The 9803-nt window shown below is 35.6% G+C and overlaps 1 protein-coding gene across 1 annotated transcript in view; it reads left to right on the plus strand.

The window, feature by feature from the left end:
* Window positions 1-7095, plus strand: part of LOC103047719 (neurexophilin-2) — a 92083-nt gene extending 84988 nt beyond the window's left edge. The window contains exon 2 of the mRNA XM_007253394.3: window positions 778-7095. Coding sequence (XP_007253456.2) covers window positions 778-1602 — 825 coding nt within the window. The 3' untranslated portion in view covers window positions 1603-7095. The remainder of the gene's footprint in view (window positions 1-777) is intronic.
* Window positions 7096-9803: the final 2708 nt, after the last annotated feature.

The following is a 9803-nucleotide window of genomic DNA, read 5'->3' on the forward strand; positions in this document are numbered from 1 at the left end:
ACACACAGGATTAAAGAACCGACTTCAGAACAGACATCCATTACTCTGGTTACACCTTTCCCTTTTTTCGTGTAAATACAACACTAGCGCAATATTAAACGCATCGTAAAAATAGAAATGCTACAAAGAGCGCTGGATCAAAGATCAGAACGTGAAGTGTAAGCTGTCAGACGCTCTACGTCTGGAATGAAAGGGTGGTTGTGGCAGTGGCTGGTGAGGTAAAGGCTGCGCAGACTCTCACAAATCTAGATTTCACTCGGCTCAGGTCCTAGAGTTCTCGTCCTATGGGAATTCTTTCTAAGATTGGTTTGAAGAAATCTAGAGCTCCAGACGTTTCCACTGTATATGTGAGGCACATCTAAGGACTGAGATCTGGGTCTCCTAGGCAGCACAGCCACAATATGAACACGGTGCTTTTCTCTGCTTTTTTGCTCAAAAAACATGCACTTATTGATTCTCAGCGGATTGTAATTGTTCGGCATACATGGAGGCTTGAAGTAGCCTGGATTGTGTTTTGTTAAAACAGATGTAGATTGGAAATCATTCAGTTTGCCAACGAACTGTACAAGAAAAGCACTTGCATGCTCTGTTGTCCATCTGAATACAATAATACCCATTCAGCAAAAGTGAAATTAAATCATTGGTCTCAAAATACACTTAAAAACCATTCTTTATTTATTTACTGCTTTTCACAGTGCACAAAAGCATCTCTAGCCTTTATCTCTAGCTTTTTTTTCCCCCATTCTCACCTACTTTTTCTTGTTTGTCTTTCTTTAGGTGCATGGCCTGGGAAAACAGGTTAGCAAATCTGTCGATTACCCAGAGCTAGGAGCAACAGGGTCCATCCTGAAGACCCTCCCATATGGTGTAGCCGGTGGAAGGGTGATAGAGGCACCAGGAGGAGTCAAGCCAGACATCCATAAGCCCAGGATACACTCCACTCTGGACCACATGCCCACAAAGCCCAAACTCTCCACCTACGGCTCCCACAGTCCGTACGGCTGGGGCAAGAACCAGACGCATCTCCTAGATCAGACAGGTTACCACCCCAAGCGCAAGACTCCGCTCAAAACGGCCACCAAGACCAAGAAGATCTTCGGCTGGGGAGACTTCTACTTCAACGTGCAGACCCTGAAGTTCAGACTGCTGGTGACGGGAAAGATCGTAGACCACGTCAACGGAACTTTTACCGTCTTCTTCCGCCACAACTCATCCAGCCTCGGAAACGTCTCCGTCAGCATCGTGCCGCCGTCCAAAGTGGTAGAGTTTGAAGTTCTTCAGCAGCAGCAAAGCACCCTTCATCAGCCAGAGATCCATTTCCACCAGCCTCATCAGTCAACCATCGACCCCAAGGACATCAAAACCTTTAACTGTCGCGTGGAGTACGAGAAGACCGACCGCTCCAAGAAGTCCAAGCCCTGCCTGTACGACCCGTCTCAAATTTGCTTCACCGAGCACACCCAGTCCCATGCCGCCTGGCTCTGCTCAAAGCCTTTTAAAGTCATCTGCATCTTCATCTCCTTCTTCAGCATCGACTATAAGCTGGTGCAGAAGGTCTGCCCAGACTACAATTTTCAGAGCCAACAACCGTACTTTGGATGAGTGGGGGCAAACTGAAGGAAGCAGGGGGTTGACCGACGAGTGGGATGTTGTTGTGTGTCTTCTGTCTATTCCACGTTCTCGAGATTCTGTTAAAAGAATGTGGAACACGCAAAAAATGCTAAACCTGGTGGACACTTTACCAAGACGCTTGGAAGAGGTTTTTGTTCTGAGTTTTCTTTGTATATACTGTAAACAGATCCAGCTCAGTTAAACTCTTAATATTTATTTATTGTTTTTCGTTGACTTTTGTCTGTCTGACTGTTAGAAATAATTTTGGAAGAATGATGGTGAACATGGAATTTTTATATTATTCCTTTATATGACCCTGCACACTCTGGAGTGTCTTAGTATGAGCGCCGTATTGTATGTGAAACTGATCGTAGCACAGATTATAACAGCATCAAAAAGCAGAACTGCAGCCAGCGCTGGCAGATTGTTGAGGTCCATACTAGGAGTGGGCGATATGATCAAAATATAACATCATATTAAGAAATACAGCCTTGAAGTGATATTAATATACTGTTATTTAAAGGAACAAGTTGCCAACAAAACCTAATTAACTAGATTTATTGTGTACACACAGCTAAAACATATTTAATATCTGACGTATGCTTATTTGTTAGACTAACATTGCTAACCAACACTGGACCTGGACTGTTATCTTGGCAAATATTCAAACAAAATTATATTTTAGTTGCATAACAGTATATTAAAAAGTTGATAAAACAATAACTGTGGATAGATCTTAATTAAACTCTATTCTTAATTAAACTAATTTCTCCTATGCTGTTTATCCTTAAGCTGGACCACGATGGGCAGAACAATAGCATATTTTGTACTAAGGTAAAAGTGGTTGCGGTTACTCAAAATAATGACCAGAGTTAGTGCACAGATTTCCTAATTCAGAGTAGGGACTGACCCAAAGAGCCTGTGGTGAGGTATGTGTCACAGACCATTTAAAATATTTACATTTACTGCATTTAGCTGATGCTCTTACCCAGAGTGACTTACAAGGTTATTCCTATTATAGAGGGGGCCCAATGTAATGTTAGGAGTCTTGCCCAAGGACTCTTATTGGTGTAGCACAGCATACTGTCACCTAGACCTGGAATTAAACCCAGTCTCCCACATGATAGCTCACTGGAAGGCGGTGGTGTTATTCATTGCACCACACCAAGTTCCTTACGGCACTTTGTCCTTTACTTTAACTCATTAAGTGAGACTGTGTGTGAGTGTGTGATCACATATATTTATAGAATGTAGCAGTGTTGGGCTAGTGCTGGAGATAAAAGTAGCTTCTTTTAAAAGTATGTATGTTTTGCCTCTACAGGTCTGTCCCAACTATTTTAACAATTCAAGCGCTTTCTTAACATTCCATATAACTAGTTCTGACCTAATAACAGCATGAATGAGCTGCTAATACAATTCTGCTTTTTCAATTTTGAATTTGATATCAATAGTCAGAAACAGGTCCAGGCTTTTATGGGTTAAGACTAATCTAATTAAGAAACCTAATAAAGAGAGCTGGATTTTAGCTCAGTAATGAGATTTCTCAATTTGTGCATGGAAACAAATGTATAAAGTGGAAATATGTGAGCAGTGTTTAGTGCAGAACCTGCGAGATAGCAACATAACACTATCTTAGCGATGTAATCTTTATCTTCTAGCAGATGTTTGTTATTTTGTGGCTTGATGTGTTTAAAAAGGCTGCCACATTAAATTTTATTGAGATTATTGGCTGGTTCCAAAGCAGAAATCTCATTATTGCCTGACTCATGCAAACTTTGAGTTTTCCTCTTATCTAATTACTGAAGTTAAGTAAACTCAAAAATCGGATTACTGACAAACTGCAATGGTTAGCACTAATTGGATTATAAACTGCATGCAAATGCTTTTTATGGATTTTTAAGTGAAGATCTGGAGGCATTATGAGCTGGATTATAGACATTGTTTATGTTCACATTTAAGAAGAGCATCAATCAAGTGGAGCTAAAGAGCAAATAAAATATTATTTAATCAAATAAAACTATAAAATGTATGAATATAGATGTTGTTTAGACTTGTAAGACCAAATGGCATGAATAAAAGCAGAATTAAAAGCTAAAATAGTACAAGTAAAATTTAAAAAAATAATACCAATGATAAGAAGAAGACCATTCTAAATATACAATACTATATATTCTGGGCACATATGGATTTTAGCCTCTCCATTTAATCCATCAGTGCAAGTGGCCTGGTGCTCTAAACGCTGAGGAAAATTTTAAGACAACCATAAAAATGTTAAAATCAAAACTATTATGAAGCTAAAATCTAATACAATTACTAGAAAAAATATAAATAAAGAATACAAAATAATGAAAGTAATAAAAGCAAGATGAGATTGGTGACTGTCTAAATCTACAGTTTGTTAGTAATGTTAGCTTAACGTCTCTGGGCCAAGTCATCAACTCTTCTGTTATTCAGCAAAGCATATTGTGACACATTTATGATTAAAATGATGATATATCTACATATTGCCCACCCCTACTACATACTGACACATTTCACATTTTGTGTAGTATTGAAGCTCGCTGCACAACCAGCTCATCAAATTATCAACCAGGCACCACTTCAGCTCTGCAGTCATGTCAGTTTTATCCAAATGAAATGTCTCACGGGTGTGCAGTCTTTCTTCCCACCCCTGAGTGGTTACTCAAGTAATGAGAAGACGTTATAGAAAAACTGTTATAATCTGCCGGGGCTTAATGCAGCTCATCTTAACAGGTGCTGTCAGAGTGTGTACTTTACTCATCTTACCCTGTAGACACACACCCAGAATCACAAACACACAAATCCTCCTTTAGGGAAGTATTCTGTCATCAAAACCGTTGGCAAATGCTCAGAACACTCTTAAAAAGAAAATAAAGGTGCTACTGAAGGCTCTTTTTGCAGAGTCATGGAAGAACCTCTTTTGGTTTCATAAAGAACCTCTTTGTAAAGGAGATGCATGTGTGAAGAACCTTTGCATTAACTTATTTAAACCATTAAAAGGTTCTTTACACTCGTAACTTAAAACTAAGGCCATAAGATAAATTGTATTTACTTTAATGTGGTGAGAGTTAATGCATTAATGTATCCAACTTATCTGGACACTTTACTCCTTTCAGACACTGCATCCATTACAATAGACGTCATGTATTTTCTTTATTTTTAAATGGTTTGCTGCACATAACACTATTTGAGAGCTGTTGTTTATCAAAATAGATCATGAATCAGCCTAAGAAGTATATAAACCAATAAAACAGTAGCTTGGCCCCGCCCACTGGAAAAACAGAAGTACTAGAGCCATTGAGGGAAAGTAGCAGCTAATATTTCTAATTTTAATGTGATTTAGAACACTTTGGAAAGAAACTATTAAATATTTTAGTTAATTGGATTTATTTGCTATATATATTTTTAAAGTAGAATATTAAAGTCTTATTTTCTGTGCAGACAAAAAACAGCATTCTTACATTTTCTTTCTATCACTAGAGATAATTCAAGTCTGAAAGGGTTAATACGTATATATTTTTAAATACATTAATTACATTACATCTTCCTCACAAAATTCATTGTTTTAACAGAACCTCTGAAAAGTTAGCAGTTTTATTTAGCAACATAAACACAGTGTTCTACTGTCATGCTCAGAAGATAGATTATGCGTTATATATTCTGAAATATGGATTAAATCTCAAAAGTAACTATTTCTACCCCTAATTTCCCTCTCTCTCTCTCTCTCTCTTCCTCTCTCTCTTTCTGACAGACACACACACATAGCTGCTGATCCTGTTAATTCAGTATGTTTTCTTTTCTATCTGACTAAACCTACCTGTTTATTTGATATCTCTTATGTCTGTTTGGCTCTGAGTGGTCCAGCGGTTTAAGGCACTTCCACATGCTTTATGCCTTCAGCAGCTGGAGTCTGAGAGAACACAATTGGCAATGCTCTCTCTGGGTGGGTAGATGGCGCTTTCTCCTCTCATCATTCCTAGTGAGATGTTAGCTGTTCCCAGGCCTCTGTTAGCTTCTATATCTAAGCTGGTTCGCTGCGCTTCCCTATAAGTGCACTCGCTATACAGTGATGCTGCAGTCAGTTTGAAAAGGGATGGTGGCTGGCTTCACATGTATCAGAGGAGGCATGTGCTGGTCTTCACCCTCCTAGTGTTAAGCGCATTAATAGTGATAGGGGGATACCTTGAGAGTGGTCTGGGTATTGGCCTTCTAAATTGGGGAAAAATAATAATAATTTTAAAAACATAAAAACTGCCCTCTATAATTTTGTTTGCAATAGTTCTTTATGAAACTAAAATGGTTCTTCTAGGGCCATCAAATCTGTACTTTAAATCCAGTAATCATTCTTGAATTTTGAAACCTGGAAATTAAAGAGGTAAAGTCATCTTTGTAGTATCTTCATTTTAAATGTGTATAGCAGATCACCACTGTCATTTAAAAACCTCTGGATTAAATCTTCAAAATGCTAACTTTACAGAAGAAAAAAAACCTTCTTAACTTTTAATGGAAGAATTTTTATTATATCATTATATCTAAACTACAAAATGAAATTCTATCAAAAATCATTAAATGCTGAATACAGAGATAGTATTTGTTTTGCACAATAGTAAAAACATACACTCAGAACATATGACGATATGAGTTTTCAGGTATATCCATTATCTTTAGCTACTTATAAACTCCTCCCAACAGAACAGGAGTTGTGGCCCAGATGTTACTCTGTTTTAGAGAGATTATGCGATATTTATGGTTGTTATTTATGGAGGGCATTCTCTATTCTATGTGTTTTCCTAGACAATGCTGTGAAGAATTACAGGTTTAGTGTTTTACAAACTCTTGTTTGTTATTTTGGATCCTCCTCCTGTTATTCTAAATTGTAGAGCATGCTCTTGGATTACAGCCCTTGGTTTACAACAGTATTACCTTAGATGTTTCTGAAGGTTGCATCCAAGTGACGAAGTGGCATTAGGATAAATCGGGGGGTGAATAAAGCTGCTAAACTATGTATTTGGATTTGTATATGCATATGCCATATACCTAGTAGGTAACCAGTGAAAAGTAATGTATGTAAAGAAAGAAATTAACTCTATGATTACCTCTATATATATAATGTAATGAAGGAACCAGATCAATTTAGCTTAAGTATTAAAAGTAATTATCACATATGTATGCTGGCCTAAAGATGCAAAACTAAATGGATGTTGATGAGTTGCTGACGCTGGACTCAAGACACGGTCACGTCTCATCTACGTATTTATTTTATTCTCTTTTGTTTGCGCGGTAAAGCACCAAAAATCAAATTTTGTTCATTTCTGGACAACCGATCAGTCTGTGAAACTAAGAGGCTATCTGGATCAGGACTGAAATTGCAGGTCTGTGAATAAAGTATTGCTTGATAATGTGTATATTTGACATTGGAAAAATTATTGTGTGTAAATAATGTATCTGAAATAAATTATTAAATCTGGTCAGATTGGTGTCATGTAATTTGTGGATGTTCACAGTGAAGATTATGATCTATTGAAAAGCCTACATTAATTATTAAAAGTGTGTTTTCTGGCTGCCTTACTAGATTACAGAGAAAGTCATTTTGTGTGTGTGTGTGTGTGTGTGTGTGTGTGCAGGTGTACAGTAATGCTGATTAAATGTTAACGTTGCAGGCAGAGCTCATTCCTGACAGATAAACTGCAACTCTCAGTATCTACTGCATTAATGGCTGAATATGTAATTCTTGGTATTTGCCCCATTTTTTATTAAGTGACTACTTTTATTCTGTGTAAAAAGCCTGACTGCATAGAACACAATGGCCTACTGAACCACTGACACAAGCAATTTGGGAATCCCTGATGTAGAACTGATATTAATTAAGAACTCTATACTCTATATCCTTAACTGCACCACGGAGCGTATTACTTTCTCTTTGACTCTATATGAGTCTATATGAATTGGATTATTCTTTATATCAGGGCCATTATTATCTTATTATGTTATAACATTATAACACATGGGGCAAAATAAATAATTGAGGGGGCTCAACTATATTCACCCAGTGAAAGGGCTTGTGATATAAAATTTATATATGTATTTATTAATATTGTCGCAATACAGCTTTACAGAAATGTGGTTTCAGGACAAAGAATCAAACAAAACAATGAACATACAATATATAACCCCCAGTGAGTGACAGGGCCAAGGGAAAGCTCCCTCATGTACTGACAGGGCTAATTTATACAGTAGTATGAAAAGGTTTGGGAACCCCTGATAATTTAATGATTTTCTTTTATAAATCATTGGTTGTTCAGATCAAACAAAATTAGGCAGGTGCATAAATTTGGTGACCGCCAACAGGAAAATTACATCAATATTTAGTAAATTCTCTTTTTGCAGAAATAGCAGCCTCCAAATGCTTCCTATAGCTTCTAATGAGAGTCTGGTTTCTGGTTGAAGGTGTTTTGGATCATTCTTCTTTACAAAACATCTCCAGTTTAGTCAGGTTTGATGGTTTCTAAGCATGAACAGCCCGCATTAAATCACACCACAGATTTTCAATAATATTCAGGTCTGGGGACTGAGATGATCTGAGATGATCATTCTAGAACGTTGTATTTGTTCCTCTGCATGAAAGCTTTAGTAGATTTTGAGCAGTGTTTAGGGTCATTGTCATGTTGAAGTATCCAGCCCCAGCGCAACTTACGCTTCACTCCTCCACAAAAATCCACCTCACTATTTTAAGTCTTAAGATTAAGAACTAAAACATTTTTGTTTGGTTTTAAAATTACCAATGTGTTCATTAGATTTTGTTTTTTACTTTTTTAATCTACAAGTTGTCTGTTACCTCTTTTTAAATTTGAATTTGAATGAATAAACCAAAATTGCAAAAGCACATTTTTTTGTTTCTTCTTCAGTACAGCCATGATATTGTACATGACTTGCGGGCATCAGGGAGCCACTTTGATAATTGGAAGAGATTTGAGATGAAATGCCATCACGGGAGAAGAAAGATGTCTGGATCACTGTCAACAGGTAAACTATTACTGATGCCATCGATTTTCAGCAGGGGGATTTTAGAATTCAGAGTTTAGGGGTGAAGAGCATTTTATATATATATATATATATATATATATATATATATATACATGTATATATATATATATATATATATATATATATATGTATATATATATATATATATATATATATATATACATATATATATATATATATATACATATGTATATATATATATATACATATATATATATACATATGTATATATATATATATATACATATGTATATATATATATATATACATGTATATATATATACATGTATATATATATATATATATATATATATATATATATATATACATATATGTATATATGTATATATATATATATATATATATATATATATATATATATATATATATATATATATGTATATATATATATGAATGAAATTCTTGCCAATGTCCATAAATATGTGCTTCTATAATGTATATATAGAGATTTTATTGTAAACGTGGCTTCAATCTATTTTTTTACTTTTTGAAGCCAGACAGCAAAGACAAACAAACTAAATAGGTTTAAACTCACTTCTGCATGGTAACATTTGCTTAAATGGTGATTCATTGCTTATTGTTCATTACTCAAAATATTTTTATTGATGTTTATTGTTGTCTTGCTGTATTAGCCATTACCTAATAAAGCAGTAGAAATTATACACTACCTGATAGTACAAAGTAAAATAAGTACAGTATACAGAAAAATTTCCTTACTTTATATATTTCCACAGGATTTTCTATTTTAAATGTTTCTTCTTCAGAATAGCAATAAGGTTTATACTGCAAAAAGGGAAATTTCTGAAGAATATCCCATATTTCCTTTTATACAGAATTAGTATTCCAGTTGACATTTCAATGTTAAATCAACATTGAATCAACATTGATGTTATGGTTGAATCATGGTTGAACTTAACCATAGCTCACAAAAACACAACAGTAAAATAAATAGAACCTCCAGGAATGCTGATGAATTTATGCCAAATTAAAAAGCAATTACAGCAAATTGCGTCTTTTAGCAGCATTATGGGTTTGTAGGCCAATTTCTACAAAAAAACTACAATTCCCATGAACACCCTGCGCACGTTGCTCTAGACTACCGCTGG

The sequence above is a fragment of the Astyanax mexicanus genome, chromosome 5 (assembly GCF_023375975.1).
Source record: "Astyanax mexicanus isolate ESR-SI-001 chromosome 5, AstMex3_surface, whole genome shotgun sequence".
Classification (NCBI taxonomy): domain Eukaryota; kingdom Metazoa; phylum Chordata; class Actinopteri; order Characiformes; family Acestrorhamphidae; genus Astyanax; species Astyanax mexicanus.